An 18,158-nucleotide genomic window follows, 5' to 3' on the forward strand; every position below is an offset into this window, starting at 1 on the left:
GTGCATGACAATGCCAAACCACACACTTCACATGCCACCAGAGCAGAACTTCAGAGACTGAATCTCACCACCATACGGCATCCTCTATACAGTCCAGATTTAGCACTGCCCGACTTCCATCTATTCTCGATAATGAAAAACAATCTGCGGGAACATCTTTATGCATCTGATGAAGACGCTGAGAGAACTGCGAGACTGTAGTTGCAGAAGCAGAGTGTCAACTTCTTCTGTAATGGCTTCAGAGAACTTTTTCATTGTCGGCAGAAATGTATCCAATTGGCTGGTGATTATGCGGAAAAGTGAATATTGCTAATTAAAGATAACATTCTAGGGATTATTTCTGCATTGGATTTATTAAAATATTCCCATCCAAACCCAATTAATGAAGGTGGAGGCATTACTTTTCATTCAACCGTCATACTCTATATGAAAAGCACTTCAAATAAATGGGCTGCTTAATTATTTACACATTTATCAATACATTCATTACAGAGAAGAGAGATGTAACATGCTTGTGTTTCCATTTATATCAAAGGAAAGGAATGATACTTTACCACTATAAATAAGTGTACATAAATTTTGAGTAATTATTAATGTGTTCAATAGTTCCTTTTGTTCAAGTTTAATGTACAATTTACTGAGGTCATTGGATATAGAGTACTTGCTCCATCAAATGAGGCTGGCAAAGGAAGCTAAACAATGAAGACTCTTACAACAGAAAAACTTGAAGTATGGTTGGATAGGCCTGTCTTAACAGCATCCCTTGTAAATACAGGGAAAGGAGGAAGATTAATGTTTAAAGTCACATCAATGATGAGGCCAATAGAGACACAGAATAAAAGGGATAGGATAAGGATGGGGCAATAAATCAGCTCCATTCTTTTCAAAGTAACATTCTGATATATAACTTAATGACTGCAGAGAAACCACACATTTAAATCTGGACAGCAAAATCGGAATTGAAGTCCTTCTCCTCTAGAATGTAAGTACAGTGGCTTCACTGCAGTGTTACCACACTCATTTCAAAACATGAACCCCAGGTCTAAACTACTGTTCCGCTACATAAATTTCACCAGTCTGCTGTAAAGTTTGTAAGCAACACAAAATCATTCCAAATCATTAAAGTCCCCCCTGGTTCCATTCAAATTTTTCTGAAAATTCTGTAATGTACAACAGTTGTAATTTTTCTTCATTTCTATAAATTCTTCTCTCTTCTTCCTGAGATTAAGTGTTTCGTCAACATAAATATAACCAATTACCCCATTAACATACATTTAGACCTCTGTTACCTATTATACATCTTGTCGCACTGCTAACAGTACAGTGACATATGAAACAGTCAATTTAGCTTCATTAATTCAGGGGCCCTGTTTCATTTTTGTGAATTATATTCACAGTGTTCCTGTTGTAAGTGCAAATGAAACCAAGTTATTTCTTTTTCAAGGTTGCATTTGTTGCTTCTGTGTGATACTTGTTTCTGAGAAACTGTTTTAGACAGTTAGCTAGTTACTTGTTACATAGATCAAATTCAAAATCACTTACCCTAAAGAACACACATTATGTTGCAGATAGGCACAATTAGTGTCTTTTAACTGTGCCTGTCTAAAAATCAAAAGTAATATTTATATGGCTACACATTGGCCATTTACAGGTTTCTCTTAATGACTATCTCTACTCAAGAATTCCTCTCTGGAATAGGAGTTGTCTGGGAGAAACATCTTTGTATCTACATTTCGAAATACTTCTACTACATGTCAGACATTTTATTTCCATGGGTAGGTCATCAAAGAGTTTTATAACTGAATGTTTCATCCCTTTCTGTACCAAACTTAGACTCATTAAAGGTGAATGTAGATCTTTTTCCTTCTCGTGCTGTACTTGCAAATATCTCTGTTACTTTCCAACTTAGATGGATTGTTGATAAATTCTGTAAGTGAATAAGTATCATGTGAGGCTGTGGTTAATAGGCCCAGGTGCTTAAAGAGATACTTGCAAGATGTACACGCGTAAACTTCACACACAATTCTAATTACTTTCTTTTGTCCAATGAATAGTTTTTGCCTAAGTGAGGATTTATCCAAGATATTATCCTATAAACATCAATGGATGAAAATATGTTAACTTACTAACTTCTATATCCCCAAATTTGCCAGTTATTTTTATGGCAAAAGTAGACAAACCTAAACATTATAGCTGATCAAATGTAAGGTTTCTCCAATTTAGGTTTTCATCAACATGCACACCTGAAAGCTTACAATTTTCTACCCTGTTTATTATTATTCCTGTTATATTAAGTTGAAAATTTTAGAAAATGATGTAAGGAGAAAAGCTGGGCAGCAGTTATTGACCTCTGTGGAGGTATCCTTTTTACAGCGAATATGGCCTATTTCAGTCCCTCTAGGGACTGTCCCTCTGGGAAAACACCTGCAGTTAATGATCTACATCTATGCCTACATGGACACACTGCAATCACATTTAAGTGCCTAGCACAGGGCTCATCAACTATTATTCCACACTCTAACACCGTGCGGAAAAAACCAACACCTGTACCTTTCCAAGCGAGCTCTGATTTCCCTTATTTTATTATGATCATTTCTCCCTATGTAGGTTGGCATCAACAAAATATTTCTGCCTTTGGAGGAGAATTTGGTGATTGAAATTTTGTGAGAAGATCCCACCAGAGAAATGCGTTTGTTTTAATTACGTCCACCCCAGATCTTGTATCATGTCTGTGACTCTCTCTCCCCTACTTCTCGATGTACTCCAGTGATCCTACCTGGTAAGGATGCCTCACTAGGTGACAATATCCCAAAACAGGATGAACAAGCATCATGCAGGAAGTCTCTTTAGTAGACCTGTTGCATCTTCTACATGTTCTCCAATAAATCACAGTCTTTGGTTTGCCTTCCCAACAACTTTTTCTGCGTGTTCTTTCCAATTTAATTTGTTTGTAAATGTTAATTCCTAGGTATTTCATTGAATTTACAGCCTTTAAATTTGATTGATTTATCAAATAACTGGAGTTTAATGGATTCCTTTTCACACTCATGTGGATACCTTTTCATTATTTAGGGTCAATTGCCAATTTTTGCACCAAACAGGTATCTTTTCTAACTCATTTTGCAACTTGTTTTGATCTTCTAATGACTTTATCACACAATAAACAATAGCATCATTTGCAAACAACCTAAGATGACTGGTCTCTTTATCACTTACATAGATAAGGAACAGCAGAGGGCCTGTAACACTACCTTCGCATACGCAAGAAATCACTTCCGTTCTACTTATGATTTTCTGTCAATTACTACAATCTGTTGCCTCTCTGAATTCAGTCACATACCTGAGACAATAGTCTGTAAGTAAGTAATTTGGTTACAAGCCACTTGTGAACTAGTGTCAAAAGCCTTCTGCGAATCTAAAAATATGGAATCAATTTGAAATACCTTGCCAAACACACTCAACACTTCATGTGAGTAAAGAGCTAGTTGTGTTTCGCAAAAATGATGTTTTCTAAATCCATGTTGACTGTTTGTCAACACCGTTGTCTTCCAGATAATTCATAATGTTCCAACACAATGTATGTTCCAAAATCCTGCTGCATATCAACGATAACGATATGGGCCTGTAATTTAGGAATTACTCCCATCGTCTTTCTTGAATATTGGTGTTACCTGTGCAACTTTCCAATCTTTGAGTATGGATCTTTCATCAAGCGAGCAGTTGATGATGTATTACAAAATTGACTCCAAATGTTACATATTACACAGCCACAACTTTTTAGTGTCTTGTTGGAGATATCGTCCACCCGATACTGACTTACTTTTTAGAGTCCTATAATAATGCTGTGTGACGAGGGCCTCCGTCGGGTAGACCGCCCGTGTGGTGCAAGTCTTTCGATTTGACACCATTTCGGCGACTTGCGCATCGATGGGGATGAAATGATGATGATTAGGACAACACAACACCCAGTCCCTGAGCGGAGAAAATGTCCGAACCGGTGACGATCTGTCTTATTTCAGATGAGGATGTGGGTTTAGGTTTTAATTCACTAAATGTCATCTGTATTTCTTTTTCAATGTACGGTTTTGTTTTCTCATCTGATTTATTTGCACCAATTTTCTTGCCCATTTTTAAAAGCTATCAGCAATTATAAAAAATAGCTGTTGCACATGAACTTTCTTTTACAGTGCTCCCAGTCTCTTTAACGGAAATAATGTCATCTTCTATGGCTTCATTTCAAGTCTCTCTTTTAACAATATTCCATATTGGTTTTATTATATCATCTGTCAATTCCAGACAAGATGTGCACACCCCTGAATCTTTATACAACTTTTCTTCATATGTTGGAGTACTGTTTATAATAAGAAAGTATATCTGGGTCATTACTAGCTTGTCTATTTTGTACAAATCCTTTCTTCATTTCAAAGAGACTAAAACCAGTAGTGATCCAAAGTATCTTTAATGACTTACCAGTATTACATTTAATTATCTTTTTGGGAAAAATACTTTCAAGAATGGATACAAAGTCCTTAAGAAATACTTTAATTAAGGGTTGGCATTAGGTTCATTGTAAACTTCATCTCAGTAAACTTTATCTCAGTCAACTTGTTTCAAGCTTTTCTTAAAATCCTCAGTAGTTTTGTCTCACTGTTTTCTGTTTCCATACAGTACATGAAGCAAAGTTATATAAAGTGACTGACTTACCATCATGATCTAACAATCTGTTTACCACTGGATACACACGCATCCAACTTATTATCTGTAAGAGCACTGCTATCTTGAGCAACTCTGGTAGCGAAATTTAAGACTAATACCAAACTGTAAATGGCTCAAAGAATTTCTAAATCATGTTTGCCATTGGATTCCTTCCAGAATTTTACATTAAAATAACCACAAATTAATAATCCCTTCCTTCTGTCTGACAGACAGCACAATAAATCGTCAAATTTTTCACTTATCCAGTGGAGATCAGTTTACTGCAAGAATTACAAACATTACACTTCCCAACAGGAATTTGTAAGCATATTGTTCTTTATGCTTGTGAATTCCTATTGGGAAGTGTAAGCATTTTGTTCTTTATCCTCCCCACGAACGATGGACCTTGCCCTTGGTGGGGAGACTTACGTGCCTCAGCAACCACAACGGAGGGGTATCTGTTGAGAGCCCAGACAAATATGTGGTTCCTGAAGAGGGGCAGCAGCCTTTTCATTTGTTGCAGGGGCAACAGTCTGGATGATTGACTGATCTGGCCTTGTAACATTAACCAAAATGGCCTAGCTGTGCTGGTACTGTGAACGGCTAAAAGCAAGGGAAAACCACAGCCGTAATTTTTCCTGAGGGCATGCAGCTTTACTGTATGGTTAAATGATGATGGTGTCCTCTTGGGTAAAATATTCCGGAGGTAAAATAGTCCCCCATTTTGATCTCCACTTAGGGACTACTCAGGAGGATGTCATTATCAGGAGAAAGAAAACTGGTGTTCTACATATCGGAGTGTGGAATGTCAGATCCCTTAATCAGGCAGGTACGTTGCAAATTTAAAAAGGGAAATGGATAGGGTACGTTAGATATAGTGAGAATTAGTGAAGTTCGGTGGCAGGAGGAGCAAGACTTCTGGTCAGGTGAATACAGGGTTATAATTACAAGATCAAATATGGGTAATGCAGGAGTAGATTTAATAATGAATAAAACGTAGGTCTACAGGTAAGTTACTACGAACAGCATGGTGAACGCATTATTGTAGCCAAGATAAGACACAAAGCCCAACAAGTATTAGTAGCCCACAGTAGTACAAGTTTATATGCCAACTAGCTCCGCAGATGATGATGAGATTGATGAAATGTATGATGAAATAAATGAAATTATTAAGACACTTGGTTCAAGAATCATCAAAGAAGGTTGTATACATGGAACAGGCCTGGAGACACTGGAAGGTGTCAGATAGATTATATAATGGTATGACAGAAATTTAGGAACTGTGTTTTAAATTGTAAGACATTTCCAGGGGCAGATGTGGACTCTGACCACAATCTATTGGTTATGAACTGTAGATTAAAATTGAAGAAACTGTGAAAAGGTGGGAATTTAAGGAGATGGGACCTGGATAAATGGAAAGAACCATAGGTTTTAGAGAGTTTCAGGGAGAGCATTAGAGATGATTGACAAGAACAGGGCAAAGAAATACAAAAGAAGAAGAACGGGTAGCTTTGAGAGATGAAACAGTGAAGGCAGTAGACAATCAAGTAGGTAAAAAGATAAGGGCTATTACAAATCCTTGGGTAACAGAGGAAATACTGAATTTAATTGATGAAAGGAGAAACTATAAAAATTCAGTAAATGAAGCACGCAAAAAGGAATACAAACGTCTCAAAAATGAGATCAACAGGAAGCACAAAATGGCTAGAGGACAAATGCGAGGATGTAGATGCATATATCACTAGGGGTAAGATAGATACCGCCTACAGGAAAAATAAAGAGATCTTTGGAGAAAAGAGAACCACTTGTATGAATATCAAGAGCTCAGATGGAAACCCAGTTCTAAGCAAAGAAGGGAAAGCAGAAAGGTGGAAGGAGTACATAGAGGTTCTATACAAGGGTGATGTTCTTGAGGACAATATCACAGTAATGGAAGAGAATGTAGATGACAATGAAATAGGAGATCTGATACTGCATGAAGAGTTTGACAGAGCACTGAAAGACCTAAGTCAAAACAATGCCCCGGGAGTAGACAACATCCCTTTAGAACTACTGACACCCTTGGGAGAGCCAAGCGTTAACAAAACTCTACCATCTAGAAAGCAAGATGTGTGAGGCAGGCAAAATACCCTCAGACTTCACGAAGAATATAATAATTCCAATCCCAAAGAAAGCAGGTGTTGGCAGATTTGAAAATTCCCTAACTATCAGTTTAATAAGCCATGGCTGCAAAATACTAACACAAATTCTTTACAGGTGAATGGAAAAACTGGTAAAAGTTGACCTCGGGGAAGATCAGTTTGGATTCTGTTGAAATGTATACTGACCTTACGACTTATCTTAGAAGAAAGATTAAGGAAAGGCAAACCTATGTTTCTAGCATTTGTAGACTTAGAGAGAGCTTTTGACAATGTGGACTGGAATACTCTTTTTCAAATTCTGAAGGTGGCAGGGGTAAAATACTAGGAGCGAAAGACTATTTACAATTTGTACAGAAACCAGATGGCAGTTATAAGAGTCGAGGGACATGAAAGGGAAGCAGTGGATGGGAAGGGAGTGAGTGAGGGTTGTAGCCTCTCCCCGATGTTGTTCAATCTGTATATTGAGCAAGCAGTAAAGGAAACAAAAGAAAAATTCGGAGTAGGTATTAAAATTCATGGAGAAGAAATAAAAACTTTGAGGTTCGCCGATGACATTGTAATTCTGTCAGAGGCAGCAAAGGACCTGGAAGAGCAGCTGAACGGAATGGACAGTGTCTTGAAAGGAGGATGTAAGATGAACATCAACAAAAGCAAAACAAGGTTAATGGAATGTAGTCGAATTAAATCGGATGATGCTGCGGGAATTAGATAAGGAAATGAGACGCTTCAAGTAGTAAATGAGTATCGCTATTTGAGGAGCAAAATAACTGATGATGGTCGAAGTAGAGAGGATAAAAATGTAGACTGCCAATGGTAAGGAATGAAGCCATGTATGGAAGTGAAACGCGGATGATAAATAGTTTAGACAAGAAGAGAATAGAAGCTTTCGAAATGTGGTGTTACAGAAGAATGCTGAAGAGTAGATGGGTGTATCACGTAACTAATGAGGAGGTATTGAATAGAATTGGAGAGAAGAGAAATTTGTGGCACAAATTGACTAGAAGAAGCGATCAGTTGGTAGGGCATATTCTGAGGCATCAAGGGATCACCAATTTAGTATTGGAGGGCAGCGTGGAGCATATTCTGAGGCTCAAGGGATTACCAGTTTAGTACTGGAGGGCAGCGTGGAAGGTAAAAATCGTATAGGGAGACCAAGAGATGAATACACTAAACAGATTCAGAAGGATGTAGATTGCAAAAGGTACTGGGAGATGAAGAAGCTTGCAAATGATAGAGTAGCATGGAGACTTGCATCCAACCAGTCTCTCGTCTGAAGACCCCAACATCTCTTTCCTATGAATGTGACAACTCCTTTATCCAGACTGGATCTGCATGAAGACGCACCTCACTTATAACCACTTTCAATATGATTTTCTACCCCTGTAGTTTTATGGTATTCAGACAGACAAATGACATCATCACTCTTTCCAACTACTAAGATTTTGCAAACGAATTGACAACTCATTTACTTTATTTTTCACCCCCCTAATATTCTGATGAAGCAAGTCGGTTTCACTTTTCCCTCTATTATTAAAAGATGAACTGATAGTCTGTCAATTCAATTTCCTTTCATACTGTCTGTCTGAATTTGACCAATGCTGATGTATATCACCTGACCCCAATAACCACAAGGATTTGCCTTCATGTGCTGGCCGTCCTTTTCCTGTTTTCTGCTGATAGATCCTCTTAACTTGTCCTTAGCCCTCTTATTCAGGTGTAGGCCGCAAGATATATAGCCATATCTTCCTACAGTAACTAATGGAACAGCATCAACTGAGATTTTGAAGCTTTCTGAAGCAGCCCTCTCAGTTCTATGATTACTCACTTAACAGCAGAGTTAACCCAGGCATGTTCATTGTGCCACAGAAACTCCAAAAACCAACATTTGTTTACTTGGTAGCTGCTGCTGTTTTGTCCAGGTCACCCCTAATATCGTATTTTTTGTTTTTAGCTAGGTTGTTTACAGCTCCTCCAACTAGCTACATATGATACTCTTTATTGAAATCCTTCTACATGTTTACATTACCTGACACACTAGCATTTGGTTTCACAAAACTTGTGACCTAGTACTATGCACCTAATTTTTCTTGTAGCTGCTGACCTACAACCCTCCCATTACTGCTACCTAGCAGCAGAACTCTCCTTTCCCTGTTCTGTTTTTCGCCTAGTCTATCTGTAAGTTTCTCAACATTATTCTACTGTACCCTACGTTTCCCTTCCTTCTCCAATTTTGGTAGCAACTGAAATCTATCCTGTTTCTGTCTGTCTTTGTAGTCTGTGGAACTAAGAACAATCAAGGAAATGTGCAATAATACTCCACACAGTCCTTGTTTCTCATTGGAATACTTGGTTACAATAAGAACAGAAAGGCAAAATTCAAAACACACGTGGAACAGAGTTTGCTGACCGTTAACAGTGGCAGATAAAAAGCAACCATTGAGCTAGTTCAAAAATGTAGAATTTTTCTGCCTACTTGGAATGAGGTGATTCAGGATTTGTGACAGGTCAACCACATGCAAATAAAAATTCACTTAAAACTTTTGTGCGCTCTTCATATGATATGTATATGTTAACTTGCATTAGTCTAAACGCACTCTTATGATGCACTCAACAGATAAACAAAGTAATGAATAAACCTACACTATGTGATCAAAAGTATCCGGACACCCCCAAAAACATACATTTTTCATATTAGGTGCATTGTGCTGCCACCTACTGCCAGGAATTCCATATCAGCGACCTAAGTACTCATTAGACATCGTGAGAGAGCAGAATAGGGTGCTCCGTGGAACCCACAGACTTTGAACATGGTCAGGCGATTGGATGTCACTTCTGTCATACATCTGTATGTGAGATTTCCAAACTCCTAAACATCCCTAGGTGTACTGTTTTCAATGTGATAGTGAAGTGGAAACATGAAAGGACACATACAGCACAAAAATGTACAGACCGAACTCGTCTGTTGACTCACAGGGACCACCGACAGTTGAAGAGGGTTGTAATGTGTATAGACAGACATCTATACAGACCATCATACAGGAATTCCAAACTGCATCAGGATCCACTTCACCTATGACAGTTAGGCGGGAGGTGAGAAAACTTGGATTTCACGGTCAAGCGGCTGCTCATAAGCCATACATCGTGCTGGTAAATGCCAAACGACGCCTCGCTTGGTGTAAGGAGCATAAACATTGGACGATTGATCAGTGGAAAAATGTTGTGTGGAGTGACCAATCACTGTACACAATGTGGCGATCCAATGGCAGGGTGCGGGTAAGGCGAAGCCTGGTGAACGTCATCTGCCAGCGTGTAGTGTCAACAGTAAAATTCAGAGGTGGTGGTGTTACGGTGTGGTCGCGTTTTTCAAGGTGGGGGTCTGCACCCCTTGTTGTTTTGTGCGGCACTATCACAGCACAGGCTTACATTGATGTTTTAAGTACCTTCTTTCTTCCCACTGTTGAAGAGCAATTAGGGGATGGCAATTGCATCTTTCAACATGATCGAGCACCTGTTCATAATGCACGGCCTGTGGTGGAGTGGTTACATGACAATAACATCCCTGTAACGGACTGGCCTGCACACAGTCCTGACCTGAATCCTACAGAACGCCTTTGGGATGTTTTGGAATGCCGATTGCATGCCTGGCCTTACTGACCAACATTGATACCTCTCAGTGCAGCACTCCGTGAAAAATGGGATGCCATTCCCCAAGAAACCTTCCAGCACCTGATTGAACGTATGCCTGTGAGAGTGGAAGCTGTCATCAAGGTTAATGGTGGGCCAACACCATATTGAATTCCACCTTTACTGATGGAGGGTGCCATGAACTTTTAAGTCACTTTCAGCCAGGTGTCCAGATACTTTTCATCACTGAGGGTATATGGGTTGGCCTTGTGCTGGGTATACCATCCCAAAATAGCAAAAAACTTAAGCAGGTGGGAAACTATTTAGATTTTGATTTCAAGGTTCAATAAGAATATATGTATCTCTGAATATCCCTGCATATACTACCCACTACTCAGGAACTATAGTCAAAGATTCTGAACGGAGAAGGTCTCTCAGTCACCCTAAACTTGTTATTACACACAACATGAGACACACATTCACAACATTTTTATGCTACCGTAATGACTATATGTAAAGAAATCTTCCCCATATCTATAACTGAAAGCCAATTTTACAGCTGAACTATTTAGAAATAAGTATAATGATGTGCGATTAACTGAACAGTTTGCCATCACTTCACATATGTCCACATCAATACATATGTCGTGTTGTTCTCTTCAGACTGAAGACTGTTTTGATGCAGCTCATCATGCTACTCTATCATGTTCAAGTGTCTCAATCTCCAATAACTACTGCAACCTACAGCCTTACGAACCTGCTTGCTGTATTCATCTCATGATCTCCCTCTACAATTTTTCTCCCCCACATACTTCCCTCAATTACTAAACTGACAACTCCTTGATGTCTCAGAATGTGTCCTATCAACTGATCCCTTCTTTTAGTCAAGTTGTGACCCATGGATCACGGACCACAGACCACGGACCTTGCCACTGGTGAGGTGGCTGCGTGCCTCAGTGATATAGATAGCTGTACCTTGGGTGCAACCACAATAGGGAGCTATCTGTTGAGAAGCCAGACGAACTTTTGGTTGCTGAAGAGGGGCAGCAGCCTTTTCAGTAGGTGCAGGGCAACAGTGTGGATGATTTACTGATCTGGTCTTGTAAAATCACCCAACGTGACCTCCTGTGTTGGTACTGTGAATGGCTGAAAGCAAGAGGAAACTACAGCCATTATGTTTCCTGAGGACATGCAGTTCTAGTGTATGAATGACATACATAACAAACAAACCAAACTTTAAAAAAAAAATACTAAAATCCAAAGTCCCTATAATAAAACTAAATACATTATTCACACAATCAGAAAACTAAAAACACTTCTCACTTTCCTGACTTTTCAATACCAGATCTTACTCATATGCTCCTGGGCCTCATTAGCCTTTTACTGGGAGAGCTGCAGCAACGTTCTTCCTATCTGACTAGACTCATGAGAAACTAAGGCTGACATCATAATCATGTAAATGTCAAATGGTTCAAATGGCTCTGAGCACTATGGGACTTAACTTCTAAGGTCATCAGTCCCCTAGAACTTAGAACTACTTAAACCTAACTAACCTAAGGACATCACACACATCCATGCCGAGGCAGGATTCGAACCTGTGACCGTAGCGATCGTGCGGTTCCAGACTGTAAATGTCAGCTGAAGCATAGTGACTAATGTCATCTGAAGAAAAAGGTATCATGTTTTGTGTTTGTCTGGTACCGGTCTACCAGCAGATATCACATTTTTATTGACAGAAGGTACGAACAATACCATCACTTACAACTCTTGAATGCTGAAGAAATTGTATAAGCCACCAAAAGTAAAAACAGAGACAGTGTTTAGAATGAAGCTAAATACAGAAAAACCGTGCAGAGTACAATTCACTTTGTTCCTTAATGAGGGCATGGTTCAACAGGTCTGTAATCTTTTCTTATTTTCCAATTACTCATCCATTCCCATAATGTATCCGATTTCCTTACAGCTATCCGATCACCTTTGTAACAAAAGCTGTTCTCATAAAATCCAATATTCTGTTGAAATTCTTTAAAATTATGGCAAAGCCTTCACCACCCCCACCACCAACAACACTATTACATGTTGAAACTTTGTCCAAGCCATGACATTTGTCATTCCCAGAGACTTTAGCAATTGGAAGGCAGTTTTCTAAATCATATTCCTATTTGAAATATAGTTTAACTTTTAATGAATGTTTCGTGACACTGTGACTTTTTCCTTTTTTCTTGATCCCAAAGTCAGAGAGTCTGATTAAACTTTTAGACTTTGAGAAATGCACTCTCAACAAATTCTGAATGGTGTGGAGAAAGTGCAAGATTATTGTGTCCACAATAATTAGTAAATTTGTCAAATTTCATTCCCCTCAGTCTGCATTAAATGGACAAAGGAATTGGCATTGGGTATGGGATTTAAGTCTTTCAACCTCTGTGACTGTATTAATTTTTATATGAAGTAGGATCATACGCGGTAGCAAACAGATTTTGCTCTTGAAAGAATATTTCTTGGTAGGGACAATGTGCACATTATTTTAGATGGATGGTCATTGACAAATGTGTAAGTAACATGCTCTATGGAAATGTGATGGGACCCTATCTGTTGCATACTAATCTCCTATAAGACAGTGTTAATAACAAATTCAGAATTTTTGTGGATGATACAGTTACCCATAATGAATACCTACCTGAAAAACTCTGCACAAATAGCCAGTCAGATCTTAAATAACATTTCAAAGTGGTGCAAAGACTGGGAGCTAGAAATTGATAATTGTGCACTACCGAAACTGCAGAATGTAATATCTTATGACTACAATATCAGTGAGCCACAATTGGACTCTGTTAAACCATGACCTTTCCATCATTTTCAAAACAAACCTCTAAATATGCAAATGCTTATATGTATGTAATATTTTTTTGCTATAATGTCATGATAAATTCAATATCCTTGTAAAACTGGTCTAAAGATGAATAAAACAACGACAACAACAACAACAACAACAACAACAACAACAACCGAACAACAACAACAACAACCACTGCCACTATTACTACAAATAACTGAATGTAACAGTTCTTGGGCTATAAAATTAAATTATTACATAAGTCTAATTGTATTGGAAGCAGTTGGCAGAATTTAGTTCCTTAGTAGTTGAAAAATGCACCCACTCTATAAAGGAGATTACTTATAATGCATTTCTGTGACCCATTTTAAAATATTGTTCAAGTGTGTGGGACCCATGCCAAACAGAACTAACAGGGGTGATCGAAAGTGACAATGAAGGACAACATGAATGGTCAAATGTTTCTCCGACTCATGGGAAAGTATCACATAAAAACTGAAAAAGCTGTACCGCCAGACACTAGAAGGAAATCGCCAACTATCACCACATATAAAATTATAAGAGCCAGTATTATGTGAAGAAGCCAGGTGTATACTACAGTTCCCTACATATCACTTGCTTAGGCATAGTAAAGATTCTTCCCCCACTGAACAATGAATGGAAAGGGATGTACCCTGTGTCATACTCTTGACAGAAGTTCAAGAAGTCTGTATGTGGATGTATGTGTGGAATGTAATAGCTGGGGTGGCTGAGGAGAAGAAAGGACAAAGAGGAGGAAAAATGCTATATTTTAGTCTACTTTCAACAGTACTCTCTAAATTAAAATGGAACTGAATATTTCTAGCAAACCAAACTTCTAATTTTCCCCATTTCAGGTCATACGCCATACAATTAACTTTGATATTTAACACAGAACCTTTAATTACATAGTTGATGCTATTCAAGATGGCTACCCATACGGAAACACAAGAGTAGGACTGATGAACACATGAGTTTTTAAAAAAATGCAAAAGTAATGAGGATAGTTGTGTTTCAATGGCTCACTGGTAAGTTTCCGGGCTACAGATCCAAAGTCCACAGATTTGATTCCCAGCCAATCCTAAGAATTTAATCTTTAACTTATCGTTTCTTTCACATCTGGCAATTTTGTTCAAGTGAAAAATGCTGAGCCACACTATGGTTCGGAAGTCACTTCAGACCTCTCCCTATAACTGTAACTGAATAAGTTCAAAGTTCAGAGGAAGGCATGGGCGTACCACCTCCAATAGGACCATGTCTAGCAAACACTGGTGTTCAAAGCAACCTCCAACCTCCAGATTTATGACAGCTGTACTTAATGAGAGTAGAGGTGAGGAATCTCAAGTAACAATATCCTTGTTTATCACTCTAATGAAGATTCAATTGAATTTTTTTAACACACTCTCTCTCTCTCTCTCTCTCTCTCTCCCTCCCCCCCCCCCCCCCCGTGTGCGTGTGTGTGTGTGTGTGTGTGTGTGTGTGTGTGTGTGTGTGTGTGTGTGTGTGTGTGATTTTAAAGATGCATTTTTACTGGCTGTTTACCTTGATGCCTGTATTGGAACAGCCTTCGGAGGTGTAGACATCTCCTTCTTTCCCCCTCGTTGACTTCCAGGAGACAATCCTCTCCTTTTCCCTCTCCATCGTGTTCCAGTTGCTTTTTTCCGCTCAGGCACAGATGGGGCCTCTGCCTTTAATCCAGAAGAACTAGCAACCTCAGAGGAATTTTGCCTCCTGAGATAATCCCAATTTCCTGCATAGTCCAATTCTGAGCTGAGTAAGAGAACCCTTGTCTGATTTTGAATACGAACTTCATTTCCACTACAAAGGGAACACTGACCATCTCCTGTAGCTACACCGACCCACTTTTCCCTTCCATCCTGGTCTTCATTTCTAGAAAGATCTTCTGTTGATGCACTAGCACCTTGCAAATCACTTACAGTTCTCAAAACACACCTATCATGTCTATGAAAAGTGCTGCTCTCTGATAAATGTTCACTTGTGGCATGAGCATTAGGAACATCATCAACATAGTTATAGGAAGGAGATAAACAAGTAGTTGCTGCACGCACAGTACTCTGGTAATGCAGATTATTTAAAATATCACTTTCTGTCACATTATTTATTTTATGCTCCTTAGCAGGAATATTCAAAATTTTTATTCTCAGCTCACCTGCATCCTTAATATTAACTACCGAGTCAACATTTGTGTCAATTGCACTTGGTGCCACACCCTGTGGGGAATGCAAAACTGTCCGGGAGCTAAGGGTACACGTACACGGGATGGTTTCCAAATGCCACTGCTGCTGTTCACTGCTCTCTTGCTCAGGCTGGACCCTGTGCTCTGCTGCTGCAGGAGTGTCTGGAGACCTGTCGGAAAGACTTCCTGTATCACTGCAGCTTACTACTGTACCAACTCCTGAGTCTATTGGTGACTGTGTGCTTGCTTCTTCTTCACCATGTATTCTGCTCACTGTCACACTAGCTGGTGAGAGGACCTCCTGAGAACCACTCGCAGAAGATCCCTGGTGATCATCCATAGAACCAGTTCTTTGCAGTGCCCACCTGTGTCTATCTGAAGTACCATCTGAGAGCCCAACTCTTCCTTCAGCAGTACTGGCACAAGCACTGATGTGTCCAAGATGTTTGGCAGTATTCTTAATACTTTCCTCGGTTTCCGCTGAACGGTGCCTCGAATGAAATATTAAGTTGTTATCATCTTGAACCGTAAAGTCTGATGCTATAAGAGTTGAAGAGGGAAACGGAAGTGTACTGACAACTGTCAATTGTTCTAATGCCCCACAAACAGTGGATGTGTCAGACTCATCCGAAGGAGCACCATTCACTGGTTGGAAATGTTTTTTGGGTTGTCTGGAAGAATCTGACACTGAATTTAGATGCTCTGCCATATTTGCAATGCTGGCAGACATCCTTCCGCTGGTTTCACCCTGAGTTACGGCACCATTTTCACCATAACATACTTCAGTCACTACTGTTTCTCCCTCTGAGGATTCGGTAACCCATTCAGTGTCATCTTCACTTTCATCTTGGTTTTCCCAGTTACCGACAACACAATTTTCAGATGCTGCTAGCCTTTCATTTAGTCCAGATGCTGTAGAACTGTAGAAATCTGATACAAACTGTTTGCAACTAGGATAATCAATATAAAAACGCTTAACAAAGTCATCTAGATCAGGAACTGTTGGGTATTTTGCAGGAAGATCAGAAAGATTGTTCGATTCTAATTCTTCTGGTGTAATCTGGGACTCCAGGCTCTGACCACCATTTGCCGTACAGAAATCACTGGGCTCTTCAGCAGAGCAGAGCAATTTCTCCAAAGTGTAGAGTTCCTTTTTGTTAAGTGTCCATAGCAGCTCTCTTATCTTGTAGAGCAAGGTCTAGAAAAATACAAAACAAAAAATAAAGCACACAGCTGTAATTGTTTAAAAATAATAATCTAAGAAGTAAGTATATACTTACTCTAAATGGTCTGAACATTTCAGACATATCTGCTGGTGTTTTATCCAAGCAGAGAGGACCATCAGGGAAAATAAGAAGACCACTAACAATTGCTAGCCTCGGAATTGTAAACATGAGTGCTGGGTCATAGTCATCCACCATTTCCTGAGTTAAAAGTTTCATGTTTAGGGCCCTGGAACATGATGTTTGCCTTTTTAGTTCACTGTACATGCAAAATCCATTTCTAGATCTTGTTTAATACTAACTAGAGCACTCCTAAGAACAGTTGTTACAATAATGTGAAGTCAAGTATAGAATATAAACAATAGTCACATTTCATTTCTTTGTGTATTCCTCAATAACCTGTCTGACAAAAATAGTGAAGCACTTAGAAAAAGCAGTCCAATACAGACACAACAGTTAGGGTGATCACCAGAAAGCATTAGCGTCATTTCCTCCTGAGGCCTGACTAAATAAATAATCAGTGAGTAGTGAGTCATGTGGTTAGTTAACAGTGTGGACGACAACAGAGAATGCCACATGTCATGTAAGGAAATGTTTCTAGCATTTGAGTGCGTTTGAAAAGGGATCAATGTGGGACCACCTTGGCTGGGTGGTCAAATTGTGCAGTATCCCGTGATCTAGGGTATACATATCTGACAGCAGCCTTATGACAGTGAATGGAAACCTGAGGTAAATCACACGTGCCATCAAAGTTGTGGTCAACTATACTGCGTGCCAAGCACATTGTACCCCCTTCACATCAGCACACCTGCAATCGGAGTACCAGTTACGGGAACTCAAACACCCCGTGATGGCCCACCCCACTGACCAGAGACAGGAAGAAAGTGGACTACTAAATTACCAAACTTGCATAGGAAGCTCATAACTCCATAGCACAGAAGTCTGCATTTGGAGTGACACCAGGGAACACTGATTGCTGATGAGTGGGTTCACAGCAGTTTCAGTTATAAACCTGTTTCGTACTACCTCAAAACACCACTGCCTTGAGAACGGTAGCACCAGGAGGAGAGTACACACACTGCCAATGTTTGAGAGGGACAGGGAACTCTGATGATAAAGAGGTATGTGACGTAATCCTGCATTCTCATGTCTTAAATCTCATCATACAGCATCCTGGTACCATCTTTCAACAGAAAAACAGCCATTCGCATATACATGCATCATGAAATAATCTGAGAGACAGTTACAATAGCTGTGGGCCTAATCACTTAGGTGACGACACAACATCTGTGTGACACCCTTTCCAACAAAATCCAGGCCTAATGTTGTGCAACAACCCACTAACATTATTGTATTGCAGTTTCATTGTTCATCTGAAATATAATCACATAGCCTCTCAACTCAAGAAGTTAGTTTGACTTCTTCCT

General features: G+C 39.3%; 1 protein-coding gene across 3 annotated transcripts in view; it reads right to left on the reverse strand.

The window, feature by feature from the left end:
• LOC124787825 (lateral signaling target protein 2 homolog) overlaps window positions 1–18,158 on the reverse strand; it is a 328,543-nt gene that overhangs the window by 41,061 nt on the left and 269,324 nt on the right. For all 3 annotated transcript variants that reach the window (XM_047254758.1, XM_047254757.1, XM_047254759.1), the window contains exons 5-6: window positions 16,789–16,960; window positions 14,854–16,706 (exon numbers count right to left, since the gene is read on the reverse strand). In XM_047254758.1, the coding sequence (XP_047110714.1) occupies window positions 14,854–16,706; window positions 16,789–16,960 (2,025 nt within the window). The remainder of the gene's footprint in view (window positions 1–14,853; window positions 16,707–16,788; window positions 16,961–18,158) is intronic.

Source organism: Schistocerca piceifrons, chromosome 3, assembly GCF_021461385.2.
Source record: "Schistocerca piceifrons isolate TAMUIC-IGC-003096 chromosome 3, iqSchPice1.1, whole genome shotgun sequence".
NCBI lineage: Eukaryota > Metazoa > Arthropoda > Insecta > Orthoptera > Acrididae > Schistocerca > Schistocerca piceifrons.